Here is a 25495-nt window from a genome sequence, read left to right as displayed (position 1 = left end):
ACAAACAAACCTGTTCTTTTGAGCAGAGTGCACTCCTTTCGGCATAGCTTGAGAAACCACCATTGATTGACTGATGACCGACCCAGTGCATTTTCCCCCAGGAATAGGACAAATTCCATGATTAAATGCCTATGCTGTTTGGATGCTGAATAACTACGAAAGATGCCCCTTCTGGAGTCCAGAGATTCTCAATCTCTGGGGTGAGTCTAGGGATAGAACCAGTTTGCTAAGGATTTCAAGAGATGTAGCCTCACAACTGGCACCATCTATCACTGATGACCTTCTCTGAAGTTGACACCATAACAGAACATTGTGGATGCATTCCAAACAGCCATTTCACATGCATATGCTCTGGCAATGCACTCCTTGCCCCAGATCCACCTCAGGATCTCAGCCCTGGGATCCACCCAGCATTGCTGATCGGCTCCCAGAGATCCTCAGAGTCTGTCACATGCTCCACACGTCCCTGACTGGTCACTGAGTCATGTAGCAGAGGGATGAGGGCCAGACGGCTCACCCTCCTCTTCCAACCCAACACCTGCATGTTCGAAAGTGAAATATGATGATTGTGGATCAGTCGCTCAGGAAGCATTTGTTACAGAGTCTGTGAGATTTGTTTTCTTCTTGTTACCAGTAATTCATACTCACAATTATTGCACTGTGCTACCATTCCAGTTATGTTGCATGAATGTTAATGGCACATTTTTATTACATTTTTCACTGCTGGATATTATTGGCCCTAATGACTTATGTCCTGTTAGATTGTTTTACTGGGAAGGGAAAGGTCTTGATAAAGGCATGATTTTGTTACTTGCAGATGACATCATACTTAATAACGTCTCTTGAAGTGTTTTATTTGTACACCTTGCTTGAGCTTCATAATGGATTGGTTAAGTAACTTTTTCTGTTGACACAGAATTAAGTTACATTAACTACTACATAGTATACATTACATGTGGACTACTGCACCATGCTGTATGTCAGGCTGCCCTTAAAAGTCATTAGAACTTCAGCTGGTACAGTATGGAGCTATTAAAATCCTCTCCAGTGTTGCCAGGCTTGAGGACTAGGTGGCTCCAGCTGCACTGATTGCCAAGCACAACTCAAAGGGTTGAGTAGTCAGAACATATGGACATAAGAAAAGCTATGCTTTTAACCCATAAAGCCTTCCACAGCTTAGGACCACAATACCTGTTGGAGAGCCTCTCCTAAGTACAATCTACTTGGACACTGCACTCACCTTCTGGGGTCTTCCTCCAAGTGCCAACTCCAAGGGAAGTGCAGAGGTTGGCAGCAAGGGGGAGGGCTTTCTCAGTGGTAGGTCCTTATCTATGGAATAACCTCCCTACTACAGCTTGGCTGGTGTTGAATCTGTCATCTTTTCAGCACCAGGTTAAGACAGCCCTCTTTCTTGAGCCTTTTAGATACTTACTTGGCTACCTAAGGGGATCACCGGGTATTTCAGAGTCACTCTTATGTTATTGCTTGTTATTCTGTTTTATCATCAATGTTTAGCTGTTTTAAATGTTTTATTTTGCCTATTTTTATTATATTTAATTGCATTTTCATCTGTTTTTATGAATTGTGTAAACCACCCAGAGAACTTTGGCTATAGGGCAGTATAGAAATGAAATTAAGTAAATAAGTAAAATGCTGGATTAGACCTATGCTCCGTCTAGTTTAGCTTTCCACTGACATGGTGGCAAACCCTCTGCTCCCAGGATCCCTCAAGCTGCAAGCTTTCCAACTGCCTAAGCTCCTCAGCGACAGGTATATGCAGACATGCCACCTCTGATTATAGAGGTAGCACCTAGTGCGCAAGGCTAGTAACCATTGATAGCCTACTTCTCCATGAATTTGTCCAAGCCCTTTTTAAAGCCATCCAAATTGGTGGCCATCTCTACTTCTCTGTCAAAGGATTTCAGAACTTAACTATGCACTGTGTGAAGAAGTCCTTCCTTTTCTCTGTCCTGAATCTCCCACCAATCAACTTCATGGGATAAACATGGATTCCAGTACTATGGGAAAGGGATTAAAATGTCTCCCTCTCCACTTTCTCCACATCATAATTTTAAACACCTCTATCATTTCTACCCGTACTCACCCATTTTCTAACTAAGCAATCCCAGATTGTCTAAGTGTATTGGTGCTAATACACAAATTAATCTTCCCTATAGTGTCACCAGTACATGTGGTTGCTTACAGTGGGAGCTCAGGTCATCTTTAGAGATGGACAAATCAGCCTATTTCTGGTCTCTGTAACTTTCATATGTTGGGTCTGTTCCATCTTAGTTCCATATTAATTTGTAGCAAACAAAAATCTGCATTAAATTTGCATTCAAATATGCACTTCTAAATATATTTTATCTCAAAATATGCATGTTAAATGTGTTTTAATGCTTTTTAAAAGCTGCAAATAGCACCCAAACATCTGTGAAGGCTGATAGATAACTCATTTCCAGTCTGAGCAGTGTGAATCAGGTCTGTTGGCAAAGGAACTAGGAGGAATCAAACTAATTGTGGATCCCTAGCTGTTACCATTTCTTTAATGATGTCCCATCAACTTTTCTTTTCTTTTCTTTTCTTTTCTTTTCTTTTCTTTTCTTTTCTTTTCTTATTTTTCACCATGATGCTTCATTGCTGCTTTTCTGCATTTGGGATATTGTGTTATTTTAATTATTACTGATTTTTTGTTCTTGCTGTCACCCACTTTTGCCTCTCCATCAGAGAACAGGCGGGTGGGATGGCTTACAAACTTTATTGTTAATAAACCAGTAGAAAACACAGGTTTTCAGACCCCAGAGACTATTTCACTGCTGCTAAGTACATCCACTCAGAGAGCCTTTAGGGTGATGTAATGGAGAATAAGTCCAAAAATATAATAAATAAATAACCTCTGCTTTCAGGGAAGCAGAAGGGGTGGAAGGAGGAAAGTAAACCCCTTCCATCTAGTATCTTGGGCTGCAAGGGACAAGGGACCCAATGGGCTAGATTCATCCCCTGTTCTCTCTCACACAAGAGGCAATGCTTCTAGTACGCATGAACAAGGGATTTAACTTGATAATGTGACTGATCAAGAGAGTTAGCTGCAATCCTCTGCAGGAATTACTTCTGAGTAAGCATGCATAGGAATGCACTGCAAATATTGCAGTCCTAGCTAAAGCAGCACCGGATCCCCTTCTAGTCATCCAGGCATGCCATTTCATATTTCAATAAAGGGGACAGGAAGATTTAGAACAGGGGAGAGGAACCTCCAGCCCACAGGAGCAATCCAGTCTGTGGAGATTCCCTATCTGGCCTGCAGACTTTGGAGATTCCTTTGGGCACCAGGGCTCTGGAGGAATTCCTGCTCTTATCACCAAGCACAGATCCAATTTGTTCACCCACAAAAGAATTATTTGTACTGTCTCTGGCAATCTAACTGAAGCTGAGCATGCACAATCCTAACTACAGAATAGAATTCTTAGGACTTGAAAACTGTGCAGAAACACAGCTGTGCACTCCTTTACATGCATTGAATGCCGTTATGACATCATTTATCCATTCCTGGTCAAAACTCCACTCATTGGTCTAGGGGTATAATTTTGGGTATGAGATATCCTTGTTCATATGCTGTGAGGGGGAAATGGCCAGATCTCGTAAGGGGAAAAAACTACAGCTCAACAAAGCATTGTTTGCCCATGGAAGGCTGAAGCAGGTCAATTCTGGCCATCTCCAGTTTAACAAAACTTAGGTAACTGGATTATTGAAGATCTTGAAAAGTTTCTGCCATGTACAGATAGTAGTATTGAGGATGGAGCAGGTCTTCTGACCTGCATCGACTTCTGAGACCATTTTCTAAGTGCCCACCTCCAGGGAATGCTTGGAGTGTGTCAGCAAGGTAGAGGAACTTCTCAGGGGTCCCCCCCCTCATTATGGAACAATCTTCCTTCTGAAGCCTGTTTCACATTTTTGGTGCTGGATTATGACTGATCCATGCTCCCAGGTATTTATGCTGTCTTTTTGCTCTTTAAACTAAATTTTTAACTGCATATGTTAAAATTGGTTTAGCATTTTGTTATCTGGATTTGTGGTTTTTTAACGAATGGTTTTGAGCTGTCTAGAAAGCTTTGGTGATCAGGAAGTACAGAAATTAAATAAATATGTAACGGAAATGAAGTTGGAAATGTATTATGGAAACTGTTTGGTCCCAGACCTTTAGTCTTTTTATAATCCTGAATGATCTCAGTCTTGGCTTTGTTGTCTGACATCTTCATCCTTTAAGGAAAGGAGAATCATTCTGCTTATCTGATGTACAATTAAAAAGTGTAAACCCCCTTTGAAAACCAAAATATTGCTTTTATGCACCCAGATGTGTGAGCTGGAAACACTGGGAGAAGTTCTGGGTTGTTTGTTGACAAGCAGAGTCAGAGCTTTTCTTAACTAAAAGGCACACTGGAGAAAAAGTTACTGGCTGTTACCCACACAAATTTGGGACCCTGTAAATAGAGTTTAAGTTTGTCCATATGGTCCCAATTGGTTTTTGCACTGCTGGGACCCCCTTACCCATGTCCGCTTTATAATGTGTGCTGTTTTAAAATAGTGATTCAGCCAGAATTTTATGCCACATCATATGCATACTTACTCTGCTGGGAACCTACAGTAGTACTGTTTCTATGTTACAAAGCACTGTGTGGAAGACTGATAGTTGGGGTGAGAGAGACTCCAAAAGCAGGATTAGTAAGGCTTTGTGCAAAATAATAACTCTGAAGAGAGTTACAGGGAGGATTCTGACTAAAGAGAGTGTTGCAATACATATGTCAAAGGAAGTTTTATAAATTGGGGCACTGTTCTCCCTGATATGCCAGGTTTTGTTGATGTTAGTATCACCAAGCAATTTGGACAGGTAAAATATAAATTTACACTTTCCACATCTGTCTCAGATGAAGTAGATTAAACATCTGCAGGTATGACAAGCAATTAATAACTTTAAGCAGCATTTGGCAGGGTGTTTTGGACCCCTAGCATGTAATCTGCGTGCTATTTCAATTGTTCCAGTCATTCTAACAGAGGTAGAACTGATCACCATAAATAAATAGAAATCTTTATTTTTCACTGAATTGGAGATAAGGAGCTGAAACACAGAATGGCAACTCACTTGCCATTCAGTTAGGCTAAGGACTGAAATGAGCAGTAGTCTAGAGAGGACTAATGTTTAGTCCATATTTAAATTGAGAATAATACCAAGAATGGCTAAAAACTCACATCCTAACATACTGCCAATGCCTATGAATTGTACTTCCAGGTGGTACAAAGTTCTTTTAGGGTTCTGATGAAAATTAATAATCTGTGGATATGTAAGAAAATAGCAGATGTGGCAAAACCTGTTGCCACCATTGACAACCATCCCCTCACATCCCACTGAAGGAAACAACACACTTTGGCTTCACTGTATTTAACTAGGCTTTTCACAATTTTAAACATGCCTTCTAGAAGAAAACTTTTGGAGTCCAGAGGTGATGGAGGCATTCTTGTGAGAATTAAGGCCTGAAAAAGTCCTAAGTACATAAGAAGAACATAAGAACATAGACTTGTCTAGTCCAGAACTCTGTTCCCCCAGTGGCCAACAGGCTGCTTATGGGAGGTCCATATACATATGAATGCTGCAGTTTCCCAGAAGTGAGGCCAATAGGCACTCAAATAGGCATGAACAGAGGTCACATATAGTTGTTGTGTCTATTAGCCCTTGACTTATCTTCCATGAATTTGTATAATTTCCATTTAAAGGCTTTCAAGTTGGTACTCACATCCTATGAAAATTCTGTGTGTTCAGGCAAAGAGACTGATAATCCTGCACAACAGAATTAGATATAACAGAATTAGATATAACAAAATAAGATATAAGAAAGGGATGTAGGAGTTGTTAAAGAGAAACCAGGATTAAATACTAAGTAGTAGCAGCAAAAATTCCTGGAATATGCAGGTGATTAAGCATATTGTAGAAAAGGTAGCAATCCATTTTCACACCCAGCTAAATGTGTGATTGCAGTTTGTGTGTGCATGTGCGCGCGCGCATGTGTGTAAGAGTTGTATGGGATTCATGGACCAGGTGTATGGGAAAGAGGGCTAACCCTTTGTCTCATGTTGTGGCCCCAATCCAAACTATACCCCAACACAACTGTCACATTAGTGGAATTTTTCCTGTTAGGGCAATGAACAGCCTCAGGGGACCATTTTCATTAGTACTTTGGCTAAGGTATAAGGCTACACCACCACCACCATATGCTGTGGTCTCATTCATGCATGGGCCCCTATGTTGCTGTGTATAAGAAACACAGACAAGCTGATTCTGACTGAACACTTAATGAAATATATAGTTCAGTCATCAGGAGCTTGTAGAAATAAGAAAATGTATCCCACCCATTATCTGGGTCTTGGGACTTCCTGTTCCTTTTTAGAGCCTCCCCCGCCCTTGAGTGGAGTCCAGAAAGGAGCCTTGCCAATTCTGTGAACTCTTGAATTTCCTTACAAATCCTGTAGAAGATAATTGGAGCAGGCAAGGGAATGCAATGTGCAGCAAAGCTCATGAAAAGTCCTCCTTCTTTAACATTAGCACTTTTACACGACACTTCTTAATTGTTCCATTCATATCTCCGTGTTCACATATATGCACTACAGACAGATACATTTCATGCGTGGTGTGTATAATCCTGCATGTGGTTGGTCTCCAAGGCTCTTTGTGATAGATCTCAAGCAATCATTTGTGCATCCACCCAGTTGCCACTACTAAACCTTTGGGGTGTAAATTGTAGCTTTTAAGAGTTTGGTTGTCGAAGCCTAATACATAAATTTCTTCATAAAAACTGTTAATACAGACTGCAACCAATTGTAAAGCTAATTTTAATTGTGTTTCATGCCAGCATAATTTCTGATGCCAGATTTTTATGCCAGGCATGAACTCCAATCTGAGCTCTGTACTTTAACTCACAGTCCATAATTTTGCATTGGGCTGTACAAGTTCCCTTTGGCTATGGCAGTTTGAATGCTTCCACTTTCAAGGATCTAAGCCATAAATGTTTATTAAAAGAATCTATAATGAAATCATTTTTGTTATTTTTTAATGGCTGTCTTGAGTATGTTGGATGACTGAATGCTGGTTGTTAATCATTAAGTACTCATGGTATAAAAACTGCTTGATAGTATTGCCATCTAGGGGCTAAACGGGATTCTCCATACCGAAATAAACTGTAATTGAACAGGTGCTACTATTGACAATATGCATATGTTTTTCTTTATAGCCCACATGCTTCCTGTGTTTCTTACGAGAAAAGATATCTCTAAAAGTCCCAAAGCAACCGATATTCTTTAAAAATATATAATACGTTCCAGGTGATTTCTGTAGGCATTTAAACTGTCCTCTGTTTTTGGGTTCATAACTGATCACAAAGGGGTTTTAAAATTATCTAAACTTTCCCGCGCCAAAACAGGGGTTTTAACCTTTGGTGCGTCAGTCTCTGTTCAACCCCATGAATTGTGCATGTGACTTTTTTTTTTTTTTAAAGGAACTGATGATCACCGTTCCTTCTATTTCCAGGTTGTGAGTGCCATGGCTTAGGTAAAGTTCAAGATTTGTAGAAGTAAAAAAGGGGGGATTTTAAGGAGGCATGACTCATGAGGGAGCCAAGTGAAGACCAAGCATGGTCAGGGGCCATGAAATGCTAACTGCTTGTAAAAACCAAGGGCATGTGGATGGGATGGGAGAGCTTCAACTACTGCCAACCATACTTCTAGATGGTGGGTTCCTATCACTGCCAATCCTACTGCTATTAGCTAATGACCGCATGGTATGTGCATTAGGCATGTGTGAGGACTCTGTTTTGGAGGTCGATTCCCTGGGCTTGGCTCCCCAGACTCTGGCCTGCTTTCTTGCAGCCATGAGTCCGACCTCCTGATGAGCACACCCAGTGTTTGCATGAGCATCTGCCAGAATCACGTCCACATGAGCACTGAGCAAGCAGCATCCCTCTTCTATGCACATGACCCGCAGCTTTGGTTTGTGTTGCACATGCTAGTTGTGCAAGCAGAGTTCCACAAGTATTCGCAGACTTTCTCTCAGCTTGGCTTGCTTCCAAAGCAAAGGCTGAGTATGAGACTAAGTCCAACAAACTGAACAAGACCAGGACTGAGACGAGATCATTGCAACTCTAATGTGCACTTCACTGGCTATGTTTGCACATCTGGCTCTCTCTAATCCACCCAGGCAATAAGCCATGGAGGCTTGGCTGTTTCACAGAACAATCTAAGGTGTTCCAGGCAGACAATCGGGCTCACCATGCTTGGTATCTTCCAGAAACTGCCTTTCACAATCTCCAACGTTACAATCAGTGAAATCCCCTCCAAAGTACCCAAATGACTCCCCTTTCTTTAAGAAAACTTTCCACTCCAAACAATGCATTTTTCATATTATTTCCTTGTCAGACTTGCCAAGTATAGTTTCACAAGCCTGAAATAAGAAGTCCCACCTGGGCAATAATCTAAAGGATACGTGCTGCAGATAAAAACCCTGGACATTCACCCAAGCTTCCAAATATTTTTGTCTTTCTAGTTTGCTTTCCACTGGCAGCTGTCAAAGGCAAGCAGCCAAGAGAAAGCAAAGCAATGACTGATCCTTGCCCATGAAAGGGGACAGGCATCCTGTCCACCCTTCATAGCAGGTTCCTCGGGGTTTCGATTGTTCCCCTGTCTTTGGTCCCACTTAGGATGTGTGAGGAAAATCCACTGGATTCCTTCGGCTTGGCTTCCTGGATTCTGGTGCACTTTGAAGTCCCCCAGACTCCAGGTTCCTGGCAAGTGTGGCAGGGCTCACAGGGTGCTTGCACAATCAGACCTGCAGCAGTGACTGAGGAAGACAATTGCTTTCTCTTCGCTGCCCCCACTTTCCCTGTGTGCCACCACTGACAGTGGCAGTGAGCAGGGGCGAAGTTTGGCTGCTGGGGACGGTGGCTGGTGTAGGTTGCTGGTTTGCAACTGGGGACTCACAAGCCTTCATGAAATTCCTCTTGGGTTGGTAGATCCCAAAAAGGGTTCATCTCAACCCTAGTCCCAGTACCACAACCTGTCCACCTAATTCTGAGGTTTTAGGTGCTAGGAAGGTGAAAAAGTCTAACCCAAGCTGCTTTTTTGCTGACACTTCCTTTGACAGCTGTGAGAAGTAGGGCTTTTTAAAAAGGAACAGGCAAAAAGGGACAGTTTGGACAAGAAAGAATGCTGATTTCATATACATACATCTCAATCTAAAGGAGTTCTGCACTTGTGCAAATCCAAGTAGAAAATATTTTTTAAAAAATATGAAAAGTTTGGCACACATTTGGAGAACACACACACACACACACACACACTTTTTAAAAAGGAGCAGCCAACCAGTCACAGCCCCATCAATATGTCACATGGGCACTTTGGGGGGCTGTTACTGGCAGTGGCATGAGATCACCCAGGCTGGCAATAGTTTTTGTGCTTTGTTTTTTGCCACTCTTGCGTTGTGTCTCACTTGCCACTTCTCTTTAGCCACAGTGGGATCAGTCACCTGGGTCTAGATAAGCCAACAAACTACCAAGGGTAAAAAAAACCCTTAGAATATTCCTGGGTTTTTAAGAACACTTCTTTGCAAAAGCAAACCAACCTACAGCAGTCTGGGTTGATGACGTGCTAGGTCGTTACTCACAAAGAGTTGTCATGACATCCAAATTAGGTCAATATGTTCCATCTACAGAGTGGTCACAACATGGTCATGTGGGTTTTGTTGCCATGTTTTCTTTCCCAAACTCTTCATGGTTGTCACACCTGGGATTCTTAAACAAGTGCTTTCCAGAACCTTTTAACTACTGCCTTTTTATATGTGCTTATAATTTTTTTAAGAGCAGGTCCCGATCATGGCAAGTGGATTACACATTCACAATAAGTCTGTACATGCCCTCGCCACGATCTTATTGCAGACCCGAGACACATCAAAAACTAACATTGCCTTTCTGGACTCAATGGGGCTTACTTCTGAGTAGTTGTGCCTAGAATTGCACTGTAAAATGCAGTACATATGATCCCAATATACTGGTTTTTACAGCTATGGGATAATTTAACTCATTCTTTTTCTTGCCCTGTGTGAGTAGGGTTTCCTAACAATAGCTATCCTTTCTCTCTCCATTTCCTTTTTCATTATTAATCTCACCAATGTTTGCCCTGTTTAACAGAAAAAGAACAATAATTGTCATTGAAAAGTATATTTATAATCAGTACTGGTGGCACACTGAGTTTTAATATTCAGAATGGACATTCAAATGCTGAACTATATTTATCTAAAAGGAAAGCTCATTGTTGTGAGAAAATAACTATTTAAATATTTATCATATAACTTTTAATATTTTAAAAAAGAAATGATTATTTTTTCTGCAAAAATGTTTCTGAGTCTGGTAGTGTAACAGATATTTAAATATTTAAAATGTTAGAAGTGCTGGCTTTTAAGCCACTTAACACAAAACTGGAGAATTGACTCCTTTGTTCAAAAGGGAAAGACTTAAGTTCCACAAAATAAGAATGGAGGAAATCTGCTATAATCTAACCAGTTTAAAAGAATATAATCAAACATTGTAGCAATGGGAGCTGGGGAAATTATGAAAGATTTACAATCTTTCAACACAACAAATTACTGATCGTTTTCATGCTACAATCCAGGACAGAATTTGACAGTGGTTTTCCATTGTTAAGGTATGTCAAGACAAAATTTCACTCACGTGAATCTCGCCTTCATGTCTTTGCCTTATGCAAAAAAAAAAAAAAAAAAAAATACAGAGGTGGTATAACATCAGCAATGGAATGACGCCTTCCCTGTGAATGCAGTGGATTAAGTTGCAATTTAAGTTTAAGTTGCAATTCTATCCATGTTCAGATAGGAAAAAGGCCTCGAACTCCCTGCATGCAATTGGGAGTTGCAGGCCTTATTTTCTGCCTAAAATGTATAGGATTGTGCCCCTAATCACATCCACATTTTATCCTTGGCATTTGCTTCCTTACAGTGTTCCTGTTTTGTGTAATAGTCTTTGCCCTGCAAAGTAATAACTGGATCAGAGTTGCGTCCAGCAACCCACCATCATTGTTTAACCTTGATGAAAGAGAATTCTGCACCTTTCTATTGCAGGGACAGACGCATCACACTCACTTGTTCGGCTTGAAGCCATTCACAACCTACCATATTTACATTGTTGCGGTCAACCGTGCTGGGCAAGTGTCAAGTCCATGGACGTCCGTGCGCACCTTGGAAGCTCCCCCAAGTGGCCTGAGCAACTTCACTGTAGAAAGGAAAGAGGACGGCAGGTCTCTGTTACTTAAATGGGCAGAGCCTTCCAAACCCAATGGTAACATTAAGGTAATCCAAGCTTAAAATCTTCATTAATCAGAGTGGAAGATATAACTATGAGCTTGTATGTTCTTGCTGAACACCTAGCCATTTTCACAGAGCATAATAATTTTTGAGGTTTTGTGTAGGGTATGAATTCATATTGCATCAACATCCTTGGCCTTCAGTGCTCCAATAGGGTTCATGCTCACATTTGTTCTTGCCTTGTATGACATGGTCCCTTCTACCATTCCAAAAAACTGTCATTTTTCTCCCTGTAATGCCCTAGAAGTCAGTCCAGGATATTTCGCACATAATGCCCATGGAAGTTGAGTTGCCTGGTGCCATAAATGTAAGCTTCCAAGGGACGGTTCACTTGATGGCATTTTATCAAGGTTGCCGGCAACCCTGAAGGTGGCCTTCAACAACATTGCCCTAAACCAGTGGTCCCCAGACTTTTCTGGGCTATTGCCGCCTTTCCTCTTGGGCTACAACCCTAGTGTCCCCACACCTCTTTCTTTGTATTAGCTCTTTTTCTGGATTGCCAATTTAAAACACTGAATCACCCACCCCCTGGATATTTCCACCAACCCCGTGGGGGCAGTACCTCCCACTTTGGGAATCATGGCCCTAAACTATTCAGGTGAAGGATAACACTCTCTGGCTTACTGCAGGAGGTTGAATATGTGGACACCTTTAGTCTAAAACTGGGTTTGGTTTGTTTGGTTTGGGTTTTTTTGGTCAGAAATAGCTTGGAATGACTTCTGTCTTTTGCATGGTTTTCTGCTAAATTTAATTCTTATTGCAAAAAGTTTGGTTTCTTTTGCACCTTTCCTTTCCCTCTTTTCATTCCAGAATTGCAGATGTCCTCCAGATGTAGACATCATAGGAGAGGTTTTAGCAATCATTTTGTAACTAGTGAAAGCCTGTGTTGGTGTAGTTAAGAATGTGAGTCTGGAACACAGGAGATCTGAGTTCTGCTCCCCACTCAGCCATGGAGCTAACCGGGTGACTTTGGGACAGTCAGAGATTTCCAGGCCAGCCTACCTCACAGAACTGTTGTTGTAAGGGTAAGATTGGGAGGAGGAGAATTATGTAAGGTGCTTTGAGTTTCTTGAAAGGAAAAAAGGCAGGATCTAAATAAAATACATAATGATTGGAATTTCAAGGAATATGCATGTTTGTAACCAAGCAAAGGCCCCAATTTTCACACTTATGCAACTGCATTCCGGCATGATTACACTAAATAGTAAAATGAAATTAAAAATTGCCAATCGCTGACTGCCCTTCAAAGGTGCTGTTTGAGTACTTTGAAACTGCTGTCAGTGACCATCAAACTGAGTTTGTGAAAACTGGCTGAGGGAGAAGGAGTGGGTGAAGAACTCTTACCAAGTCTGGTGGACTGTAAGGTATACTACAGGTTGTTTGGCCAACAGTCAGCTCACAATGTCTTATTGCCTAATGCACAGTTCTCATTTTAATGTTCCAGAATCTTAGCATATCTTATGATGCCAGAAAGTGTGGAGGAAAAATTAAGCTATATATGCCAGGTGACATGGGAAAACACCATACTGAAAGCCTTGCACAAGCTGTTTATTGTTTCCTGCCTAGTCCCTGCCAGTTTGCCTGATTTTACAGCTTGAAAGAGCAGCAAAACCAGGAAGTCTGTGAGAGCCTTTTGCACATATGAAGGACCAGGAAAATAAACAGAAAAGTCATTCAACAATAATTTTAAACCTATATTTTTTCCCACATGGAAGAATTTTGTCCTTGCAAAAATAGGGAAAAACTGTTTTCTCCCTTATTCTTGTCTGGCTTACCCCCAGTTTTTTCCGTTACACCTCTAGGGCCTCTGATAGGTTGCCATTCATAAATAGTGGGCTGCTTTTGGTAAGATTGGATTGTCAGTGTATGAATGTTAATGGATAGACTTTCTTTGTCCTTTCAGACCTACAATATTTTCAACGATGATAACCTAGAATACAGCGGTTTATCTCGTCAGTTCCTCTTTCGACGCCTTGAGCCTTTTACTCTTTACACCCTGGTCCTTGAAGCTTGCACTGCAGCTGGCTGTTCTCGCTCTTCACCCCAGCCAATCTGGACAGATGAAGCCCCTCCTGTATCTCAGATGGCACCTGTAATCCAGTCGGTGAATGCAACTAGCATTGGACTGAGCTGGTCCAAGCCAATTAATTCAAATGGAAAAATAATACGCTATGAAGTTATTCACAGATGCACCAAAGAAAATGCTTCAGGGAACAATGCAACAACAGAGGAAGAGAAAATTGTTCTTTCAGAATATAACACTGAGAATAATACATTCGAATATAATGCACATCATTTGCAACCTTGGACTAGCCATGAATATAAAATACGTGCCTGGAATTCAGCAGGCTACGCTGATAGCTCTTGGACAGTCGCAAAGACCAGCCAAGCTGCCCCAAGGGGCTTGGCTCCACCTCTCTTGAGGCATATCCCAGCAAGCCCCAGCCAAGTGCTGATTTTGTGGTCCTCCCCAGAAGAACCCAATGGTGTTCTTCAGTCATATAGGCTCCAGAGAAATTATGTTGCCTATCCTTTTAGTTTTGATGCGACTACTTTTAACTATACTGATGAAGAGTTGCTGCCATATTCAGAATACCACTATGCAGTAACTGCTTGTACCATGGGAGGTTGCTCCACCAGCAACCACACCAGTATACGGACCCTAGAAGCAGCTCCAGCCATGGTTGATCCTCCTATGCTAAATCTGAGCTCCACCCAAATGAATGTATCTTGGTCAACACCCCAAATTCAAAATGGAGAAATCACAAAGTACATTTTAAAATTAAATGGAGAAGAGGTCTATATTGGGAAAGGATTCTTCAGGACTGTGTTGAACCTACAGCCCTACTCCGAGTATGATGTCACACTGCTTGCCTGCACAAGTGGAGGCTGCACTGCCAGTGCATCCCAGTCCATTAAGACCATGGAAGCTCCTCCACTTAACCTAGATGCTCCAAGGTTGCTAGTAACAGGTTCAGAATCAATAGAAATCACATGGAAAGCTCCTGCAAATCCAAATGGTAAAATCCAGATGTATGAACTGAGGAGAAATGGGTTACTGGTTTACTCGGGTATGGATACTCATTATCATGACTTTATGCTAACTCCAGGAATAGAATATAGCTATGCTGTAACTGCAAACAACAGCCAAGGAAGTATTACCAGCCCACTGGCTAAAATTAGAACCAATCCCTCTGCCCCTTCTGGAATGTCACCTCCTAGGCTGCAGGCATGGTCTTCGGAAACAATATTGGTTAATTGGGATACTCCTGCAAAAGTCAGTGGTGATATTATCAATTATACAATCACCCTTCGGGACCCTATTATATCAGAAAAGGAAACTGTTCATTTGAATTCTTCTCATGTTTCATTTGGAAGACAGTCCTACACTTTAGCAGGACTAAAACCCTATCATAGGTAAGTTGTGGAGGCATCTTTCAATGAGTGAATATTGGGTATTGCCACAAAAAGGAAGGGCGGAGTCAGGCTAAAATGAGTAGCCTTGGATTACTGCAGAGTGTTCAGCCCTGTGTCTACATGCATTAGACGGAACGGCAGCCAGTCTTTAGGGTCACGTGCCAATCTGAACTGACTAGTACTTTTCCAAACTCTAATAATGTTTAACTTTCCTTTGTGGTTCAGCTCCCCACTCCTCTCAAATACATTCTTCTTCTCCCTGTGGCATTTTTCCTTATTGTTCCACAAGGAGGATAGAGTCACCTTTCTGAACCTGATATCATACAGACATCCTGAACTTCAGGTCACATTAGCCCTAGCCAGCAGGGCTAATGATCAGAAATGCTGAAAATTGTACTCCAGAACATCTAGCAGGCATAATGGAAACTGAGAAAGAAAACAAAGGGACAGAGAAGTTAGAACATAAGTGGCCTATTGTTGCTGCACATCTGCAGTTTTCAGAGTGATGAGCTATAAAATGAGAAAAGAGATTAAAAAATAAAGCAATATTAAAAATAGAATATCAATAGAGACAGTGGCTGGTCAAGCAAAGAAGAGTCCTGGAATAAAGATGATTTCAGGATCTTTATTTGAAGGAGGTGTCAGAAACAACATAATATCGGTGCCTGCCTCTGACCTCCAGAGGCAAGGAGCTCCCTAGAAAAGGAGTCACTTCACAAAACGTTCTTCTCTAGGATGGCTCCAGTTGGGTCACGAGTTTATGTGGACCCACCCAGAGCATACTTTGTGATGATTTCAGTGATTGATATGGGAGAAGTTTCTGTCATACAAGAAGTCCATCTGATCCACCATAATCTTTCCAATAGTGGACTCATTCCAATGGGTCTAGAAGCCTCCTAAGTAGGACACAAAAGTAACTGAAATTTAGAGGCCGTTAGTTATCAAGCTGCAACATCATTTAAAGAGATCAAAACAGGGTGAATTAGCATTTTCAGAGAAGGGGTAGAGAGCTTCATGCATAGCATTCCAGTTGGCCCTATGGAGTTCTCTGGGTGGCCCCACCTTTTTTCTCTGGCTCAATCCCCTTTCCCCTAATCATCAAGCATTTGTAGTTTCTTCGCTTTTGTGTAGTTCCTTTCCCCAGTGCTGAAATTTGTCTCATATGGCTTAATTCCTGGAATTAAGAGTTTAAGCTAAATCATGTTGATATTTTTGTTGTTTTCATAGTTGTTGTACTTTTGGTCCTGCCCTTTTTACCTTTGCTTCTGCCCATCACTGGAATGCAGCCCCTGAAATTTCACTTGAAATTGAATTTAATCCTTGGATGAAAGACATTCCCCACTCCTTCTTTAGAGTGTAGGTTCAGATGAGTCCCAAATGTGCTTTAAGTATTGTAAAGGGAGCACATCCAAGAACCCTAAGCACTGAGGATAATTTAAGTTTGCTTCACTGATCAGTAAGATTTAGGAGGTTGGAGTTTTCAAGATGCAAAAGATCAAATAACAGATAAAAAAGTGGCTGAGCAGGGGAGCATGAAGGAGCTAGAATGTAATGTTTACTAGAATGTAATGTTGAAGCAGTAGTCATTGCCAAACATTTCCTATTAATACCTTAAGAACTAATTTCCCAAGGCATAAGACTGATGCTCTGTTTCCAGAAGAAGACAGTTGTGGCAAGCTGATCCAGATATATGCTAGATTATCCATTGTAAAAACTGCCAAAGTTTACTTAGCTAATCAGTTTTTCTTTCGCACATAGCTAGCCTCTGTCCGTGAGATCTTTAATATGCCACTAACTGATCCATTCGAACAGGGTCTTTATCAATAGCTTCAGAAAACTTTGCCTCTTTTTGCTATTGAAGTTTTACCATATGCATAGGCAATACCTCCCTCCACAATGCTTTTCCTAAATTGTAATGCGTGATGGTAACCTCAGACCTGCAGATTAGGAGTGCTCAGTACTTTTCTGCCCAGGTGGGATAAACCCATTTTTTACACATAGTCCTTTCCAGTTTTTCAGCTAGTTCTTTGAACATGCTTTCCCCCATTAATCAAGTGTGAACGTAATGGGCAGGTAGGATCTCACCATAATTTATTTTGTGGAAAAAATTGTGCAGAATGAGATCTAAATTCTAATGGTCATGATGCAGTACCCAGTCATGTAGACCAAGTACTCCACAGCCAATTACAATTTTCTGGCAATGCAATGTGATATGGGTTGGAAAGGAAGGTTAGATCATATATCTATATATGTCATCCTTTTTCTTTAGCAGTACTTATGATGCCAACACCTAAGCATGATCTGTTTTTTTTAGCAAAGTGGTAACTCCTGCTTACTTGATCTGGCTTCAACCAACCTCGGTTAAACTTATGTGTACCTTTCTGTATTGGAGCCAACCCTCATATAAAAGGAAGACCATTTGTTTGATGGGACTCCCATTTTCCCATGTTCTTCTCCTGCTCCAGTGCTCTGCATGCATTGTGAATCTGGTCTGGGAGGTCCCTCAAAGTACAGGAGCTGGCTGTGGGGAAGAGGGCAGGTGATAGAAACATGGAAACAGACCGAGTCAGAAGGGGTCTCCCGGGCCATCTAGTCTGACCTCCGGCACCAGCCGGCTCTGCTCACGACATGCCCACCATGTGCATGTCCAGCCTGTCTTTGAACACCCTGACCAATGGGGCCTCAACAACCTCTCATGGAAGCCCATTCCACACCCTCGGGGTCCTAACTGTCAGGAAATGCTTCCTGGCATCCAAATGGAACCTTGGCTCCCTGAGCTTTGCTCTGTTGGAGTGCGTCCTGCCTTCCTCTGCAGGGGAGAATAGGTCTCTACCCATCTCCATGTGACATCCCCTCACATACCATGTCGCCAACATATCCCCTCTAAGTCTCCTCTTCCCCAGGCTGAAGAGACCCAGTTCCCTCAGTCTCGCCTCATACCCCATCCACTGCAAACTGGCCACCAACCTTGTGGCCCTGTGCTGCACTGACTCTAACCTGGCTATATCCTTTCTGTAATGAGGAGCTCAAAACTGAACACAATACTCCAGTTGCGGGCGCACCAGAGTCGTATAGAGTGGTAGTAATACCTCTCTTGATCTAGAAGCCACACTTCTGGCTATGCAGCCAAGGGTGGTGTTCGCCCTCTTGACCACCGCATCACACTGCTGACTCATGTTTAGCCTGCAGTCAACCAGTACCCTGACGTCCCTTTCACAAGTGCTGCTGTCCAGTCACTTGTCACCTAACCTGTACTTATGACAGCTATTCCTATGCCCCAAGTGCAAGACCTTGCACTTACCACATTGAATGCCATCCTGTTGTCTCCTGCCCACTTCCATAGTCTGTCCAGATCCTTTTGGATCTGGAATACCTGATCCTCAGTTGTGGCCACTGCTCCAGTTTTAGTATCATCTGCAAATTTGATCAGCAGACTGTTCACCCCTTCTTCCATGTCATTGATGAAAAGATTAAACAGGATCAGCCCCAAGACAGAGCCCTGGGGGACCCCGCTTGTCCTGGCCGCCATCCCGATGATTCCCCACTAATGGTTACCCTCTGCATGGTCAGTCAACCATGCCCTAATCCCCCGGACAGTGCTTTGGTGTATCCCAAAACTCCTCAGTTTCTCCACCAGGATATCATGGGGCACTTTGTCAAAGGCCTTGCTGAAATCCAGGTAAACCACATCCACTGCATCCCCTTCATCTAGCCATCTCGAAACCTTTTATAGAATTCCACAAGGTTGGTCTGGCAGGACCTGTTTTTGCGGAAGCCATGTTGTGTGGCTGTCAGCCTCCCTTCCCTAACTAGCATCACTAGATCTCTCTCTATTATGAGCCTTTCCATTGTTTTTCCTACAGTGGACAATTGTTTTTCCTACAATGGACAGTACAAAAAGGCTAACAAGTCTGTACTTCCCCATTTCCCTTCTACTACCCTTTTTGAAAATTGGGACCACTGATGCCACCCTCCAGTCCTCTGGAACTTCACCTGTTCTCCATGAGGCCTCAAAAATGAAGGCCAGCGGGCATGAGAGAACCCCTGCCAACTCTCTAAGTACTCTCAGGTGCAACCCATCAGGGCCTGGCGCCTTTGTAATGTCCAATGCCCTGAGGAGCCCCTCGACTTCAAGGGGGGTGACTCTAATCTGTGCCCCTAAGTCCCCAGCCTCATCTAATCTCCTATGCAGATATCCCCTGTCCTGCTTTGGGGAGAACACAGAGACAAAATAGTCATTTAGCATCTGTGCCTGTTCCCTCATATCAGTCACTGGATCTCCTTCCTCCTTATTTAGTGGTCCCACCACTTGTCTCCCGTTCCTCTTCCTATTTACATGCTGAAAGAAGCCCTTTTTGTTGCTCTTGATATTCTTGGCAAGTCTCAGCTCATAATCAGCCTTCGCCTTGCGAAGAATCCTTCTGCAATGGGCCTCCTCCTCCTGATATACCCTTTTGTCTGTTTGCCCCAGTACCCATTTCCTATGGAGGTTCCTCTTTCGTCTAATCCCTCTAACCACCTCTTTTCACATCCATGGTGGCGCTCTCCTTCGCCTCCCCACCTTACTAACTAGAGGTATCGTCAAGGCCTGCACCTCCAAAACTTCCCTTTTGAGTGCCATCCACCCCTCCTCAACTCGTGATGGCAGGTGAGAAATTAATTCCATCAGTGGTTCCCTTCCACTGACAGAATGATTTCATTGACTAGAACTATCCATATTTTTGCACTATAATCCACCTAAGGTTGGGGGATCTAGAAATCTAGATAGTTTACCTTTGGCAAACAATCAAGAACTCTGAAATTAATTTTTTGTTGTTGTTTCAAGTGAAGCATAAACATGATCATGAGCCATACATTTTGGGGGCAGAATTCCTAATAAATACTGCCACTCTGCTTTCTTGCAGGCATGTGTATTCCGATGCACATAAAGGTTATAGGCAGGCAGGAGCTTCTTCCTCCATTTCAATAGACAAGGAGACTTGAGCTTGTGCATCTTTTCTCTTCCACTAAATTTAATGAGCAAATGCACATACGAAAGAACGCTATGCGTGCACTAAAGACTCTCAGCCTTCATGTCTGCAAGGCCATTGTGCATTTGAGGAACTCCACTGGATTTACACTGCAGTACTTTAATATGAACACAGGAAAGAAAAAATAAAATGAAAGATCTTTTCCCCCTTTATTTTGGAAGAAAGTATTGTTTTATTGAATAAACAGAGAACAAAGACCACTGCCAGCCTTTTTGGAACACCTTCACTTTAAGCTACCTGGATATGTATATTGGGCAATATGGACCTAGATGTTCTGCAGTTGACTGACTTCTGGTTTGTATTTCTAAAGGTATGAAGTCCAAGTGCAGGTTTGCACACTCCTGGGATGTACTTCTAGCGAATGGGCTTCTGTACAAACTCCCGAAGCACTCCCTGAAACACAGCCTGCCCCTCTCGTGGATGTCCAGTCAAGCCGTGTGGGATTCCGGTCAGCTGTGTCCATCGTATGGACAGGGCCAAAGCAACCCAATGGAAAGATCTTATATTACGAGCTTTACCGAAGACAGGCGACACCCAGCCAACTAAATCAAGACCCGGTACTTGTTTATAATGGCTCATCTACTTCATTCAAAGATGTCCTGCTCCTACCTTTTACAGAGTATGAATATCAGGTATGAAGCTGGGGAACTGAGGAGCTGATCTTTCATGGGCTGTGAAAATTCCTGGGCACTTCAGCAGCCAAGTGCTCTTGCTAAATTTTAGTAGAGTGTAAAAGGCCATGCCTTCAATAGTACTGTTGCCGCAAAAAATCATTACAGATATTTCCAAATGCTTCAGATGGCCACAAAAGCCTGTGAGAGATAAATACACTCCGAATCATTTCTTTACAATTTCCATTTTTTACACAAGCTTATTTTGTGACATACAGAAGCTGACATATTCCCGGGGGCACGATGCCGAAAGGCTGTGAATGTGTTCTGCTGTCTATTTTATGCAGTTACCATTCATTCTTATACAGCACACAAGCATACCAGAAATCTCTTCTTTTTGTGTGTGAGTGTGTGTGTGGGGGGGGTATCTTTTCAGCCTTGTTGACCTGGCTTGTCCCTTTCAAAGAGTTATTTTATTCTTTCACTCATAGAAAGGCCTCTTAGCCATGCCATGGTATGTTTTCTCATCTGGACAGACAAGACCCTGCGAACTTTGGCCCTCTTCGTTCCTGCCAGTGAATGGATGGCCAGAGTGGCCCTGTATGGCTGCAACTAAGAAGTTTCTGGCAGTCCAGGGAAGCTTGTTTTCACCACTGGTTGTGGCTGTCCAAACACTTTATTTCCAAATCTTCCTAATGATGTCATTTTCCTTAAACTTCAGTGAACTTAATAGCAATGAGGTAACTACTAGGATTCTTTCCAAAGTAGATCACTTTATTTTAAAGGCAGATTGTCTTTTTCTTCTATCTCTCTCTCTCCCTCTCTTTTCACCGTTAATGTATTCAGCAGATATTTTTCCTGCCTTTGGACTCTTTGTGAACAAAGTTCATTTTGAAAATACTCTGTTACATTATAGTCAAAGTAATCATTTTTATCTGAAATCAAGTCATCAATATCGTTTGTAAGCAGTGTGACTCTCTTAATGGACTAGACTTCTGGCATGTGAGATCAAGGGACTGGGGAAATGAGGAAACAATTCATGGAGATCAACTGGGGATTTGTTTAAGTTGTGGGCTCACTAGTTTCTCTTTATCTGGCATAGTGCCCTTTCCCATTTATTCTGTGCTTTGGTTTCTCTTGGCAATTCAGTACTAGTTAAGGTAGGTATGTTTTGAATGGACAGACTGCAGTGTGAATAGAAGCAAGTCTTCTTTCGACATCCTTAGTTAAACTGACTGTCATGTATGCAATTTAATCTGTAGGAACTTAGTATACCTCAGCTGACCACTTTTAAACAATGGTGGTATCTAAGTGAAATAGGTATGAACAATTTATGCCCAAATATTCAACAGCGTTGTCAGCTTTTGGATTGAAGGTTGTAATTCTGCTGAAGACCTTGAGAGAAGTGGCTATAAAAGGTTTTTTACCAAGTAGAATCCAGCTGGATGAGACCATATGGTGGCAGAAACATTTGATGTTTTTCATGTGCATCACCACCACTGAATTGGAATTCAAATAAGCTGGGTCCAGTCAGATGTGCTCCAAGGTCTTCTCCACTTGCAGTTTATTAATCAATTCTATATTAAGTCCAAGCTGAGGCTTAAATCTGAAGTCCACGTGTAATAGGACTATCTTCTTCTCTTCACTCTACCTCTCTGTGCCGTGTGAAAACCTGCCCCGAGAGTTGCTCAGCTCCCAGAAAAGCTTTAGAGGATGCACAGGTGCCTGCGAGGCAGAATTGTCCCCATAGTGGAATGCTGTCCCAGCAGTGGACCGGCAGCATTGAACCCTGCCCTGAAAGCAGTCAGTTCCGGCACTGCTTTGGGCCAGTTACACTCAGACTGCGTATCTGCCAGCAATTATCAGGTTTATATTGAAATGGGGTGGGAGATATGCACACGAACGCATATATGTTTTTTCCTCCCCCACTGATGTGACATGTGGTATCCCTCAGGGATCTATTCTTAGCCCACCATTGTTGACAATTTATATGTTGCCTGTGAGACACCTTATTCATAAGTGTCGGGATTGGCTTTCACTATTATGCTGATGAAACCCAGATTTATATTTCACTTAAGCACGATATTGATTCTGCTGCCTCTCTCTTGGAGGCTTGTTTGCTGGCCATAAAATTTTAAATGCAGCTAAATTTCCTCCAGCTGAATGAAGCTAAAATTAAGGCACTACATCTAGGCCCTTTGCAACACTTCAAAAAATGCTGTCAGTCATCAAGGTCCAGCTTGATGGGTTTGACATTAACAGCACAACTGAGGTCAGAATTTTTTGTTATCTTTCTTTTATTTCTGAAGCTTTAGCAAAGTTCCATATGTTTAAGGCAACATGGGGAAGAAATGGTAGCTCAGAGGTATGTACATTTTTTTTAAAATCTGTTCAATCTGCATTGCTTTGAATTTGCCAGTCTGCAAGTCCAAAGAATATGTATGACTGAGAAAAAGCAGGTCCAGCACAGAATGTCAGATTCACAGAACTCTACACCTATTTGAATCTGTTTTGGATTTTTCTAATTCAAAGAAAAGATTAATTCTTTTAATCCTGGAAACTAATTCAGGAAGTTTCCAATATTTTGGGGCAGTGAGCACAGTTGAAATGTTAAGAGAGGGCTGTGGTCCCTCTCACAAAATAGCCAACCTGTGTCCATGCGCATGGTAGGATCAAGTACAGGGCATGTGACAGACCTCTGCCTGAAACCTTAGAGTGGCCCTGTTCCTCAGGAAAAGCAGTAATTTTCAAGTCAGAGCATATCCATATACCATGAGAAATAAAACCTTGGCAGACTAATAGGTTCTACTAGGGTTGGGTAATTCTACCATGAATATTTTAGGTGTTCTTGGAGCATTCAGTTGCCCGAGCAGAATTTCTATCTGTAGAAGGACTGGCCATTGAATGAGAGGCTGGCCTACCTGAGCAACACTTTGGGGCTTCCCTGCTCCTTTTGATTAGAGATGCCTGGAATAGTGACTCATGGAAAAACATGAATGTGGCCTCAACTGGGGAAAGCAGTTTTTCCCAGAATAAAAGTTGATAATGGTCCTGGTTGTAATTCTTAAAAATGTGTCTCGTCTTTGTGAAGTATGGGTAACCCTGTGTTTGTGCACCATTGGCTGATAGAATTTCCATGCTGTGCCAAACCAGTAGCCAGTCTAATTCCGCATTCTGCTCTTCTGCAGAGGTCTCTTTCTTAGTAGCGTGTACAAATAAGACGATATGCCAGTATAGCTTTGTTGTTGCTAGTCATCCTCCATCAGCTAGTTAGAATGAAACTGTCACTGAAAATGGACATTTGGCTATTATTACCACTAACCCCTGAAAGTGAAGATGCCACAATTTAGTAGCTACAGACAGCAGATTTTTCTTGTAAGGTTTTTAAGATGTTATTGTTTATGTATTCTCATAGATTTTCCAAATTTAGGCCAGAATCTGTATTTCTGCTCATTTCCAAGGGAATCTGATTATTAATTTTTCACTGTATATACTTGTGCTTCTCCCAGAAAACTTCTCCCAAAAATACATGCACCATTTTGAAGGAAGTCCATAGAGATTCTCTTTTGGTACAAAAGTTCTGGGGCTTGCCCAAGGGATTTGCATAGCCTTAGTTTCTATTATCTTTGTAAATAGGGAGTGCAGAGCTTATCTAAATAGCATTCTACTGGAGATTATACTTTATGATATAAATTACTTGTGCTAGGGATGCCCATCTTATCAGAGAAATTGTCATTTGCTCAAACCTGTATGAGCAGAGCCTTTTCACTTGTGGCACCTGGTTTACAGAAAACTCTTCACTTGGAGGCCTGCAGGGCTGGCTTCCTATTGGTCACCTATTGTCCTTCAGGAAACAAATAACTTGATAATAATTTCCACAGGACTTTGGGGAGGTATTTTTCTTCTTGCTAGAACATTTTATACAGATTTTAATTTACTTATTTTGTGGAATTGTATATTTTTAAAATATTTTTATTGGCTCTATGTTTAATAAAGGCAGGGAGGTGATAACAAATGCATTAACTGAATAATGGATAAATAATAGAAAGAATGGGTTAAATCTAATGTTACATTAGGAGCTGTCTGCTAACACAATGGGACTTTTTCTTTCTTTTGTCTCTGCATTGCATTGCCCCCAAATTTTCTCTGCAGGGTTCCTGTGAAAGCAGATTTTGAGGGTGTAGAGGGGGGATCAGCCTCTTCTTTGTTCTGCAGATGAAAGTAGTTCTGTCAAAGGAATGACCTCATGTAATCCAACCCAATATATGTTAGTGTTCTCAGCTGATCTCAAACTATCCAGAAATCTTCTAGTTATATGCAAATGAAGGAACTGTTTTTTGCAAATGAACATTTTTACCACTGCAAATCTATATGGAAAACAAATAAACAGTTTATGAATCTATGTTTATTCATTAAACCAAACAAAGGTATCTGAGTTATTAGTCGTACCAATATCAGTTATGAGCCTCTTTAAACTCCACTCTGGCAAGATCTAGACTGTGTCTCTGACATACTCAACCACCATGACAAGCCTATCTTTTAAAAAGACATTAGTGTGAGTGCCATGGGAAAATACACCCCAGGGCTGTAGATGAATTGATATGATTTTCTTGATTGTATCTTTTTATTTATAAGACATAATTTATGAGCACTGAAAAGCAAACTAAAATGAGTGATGACTAACTACAGCCAAAGTAATAAATCAGCAGCACTGAAAGAAGTAGTGATTTTGATCGAATCTATTGAATTAGCTGTTGCCCTTAGCCATTACAGGTATTGGAAAGACCTTTTAATATCTGCTTATCTCACTCTTGGGAATGTTTTAACTATCTCATTATGTACCCATAGGAAACAAATTATTAAATTGTCTGCCTTTTGGAGTTAAACATGTTTGCATCTCATCTTTGTTACTGATGCAATAGAATATTAAAAGGAACAAGGATTGCCTGAAACTTTGATAACCTTTTAATGTCAGAATTATAAAATACTTTGCTTTATCTCTACCATGAAGGGAATCAGTTCTGGAA

The 25495-nt window shown here is 41.7% G+C and overlaps 1 protein-coding gene across 1 annotated transcript in view; it reads left to right on the top strand.

The window, feature by feature from the left end:
• USH2A (usherin) overlaps positions 1-25495 on the top strand; it is a 579889-nt gene that overhangs the window by 516965 nt on the left and 37429 nt on the right. The window contains exons 61-63 of the mRNA XM_044449731.1: positions 11168-11395; positions 13314-14827; positions 20168-20489. Of these exons, the coding sequence (XP_044305666.1) occupies positions 11168-11395; positions 13314-14827; positions 20168-20489 (2064 nt within the window). The remainder of the gene's footprint in view (positions 1-11167; positions 11396-13313; positions 14828-20167; positions 20490-25495) is intronic.

Source organism: Varanus komodoensis, unplaced genomic scaffold, assembly GCF_004798865.1.
Source record: "Varanus komodoensis strain SLA01 unplaced genomic scaffold, ASM479886v1 scaffold1, whole genome shotgun sequence".
NCBI classification, from domain to species: Eukaryota; Metazoa; Chordata; class Lepidosauria; order Squamata; family Varanidae; genus Varanus; species Varanus komodoensis.
Note: the sequence above shows the minus strand (reverse complement) of the source record. Positions and strands in the feature narration are given on the sequence as shown.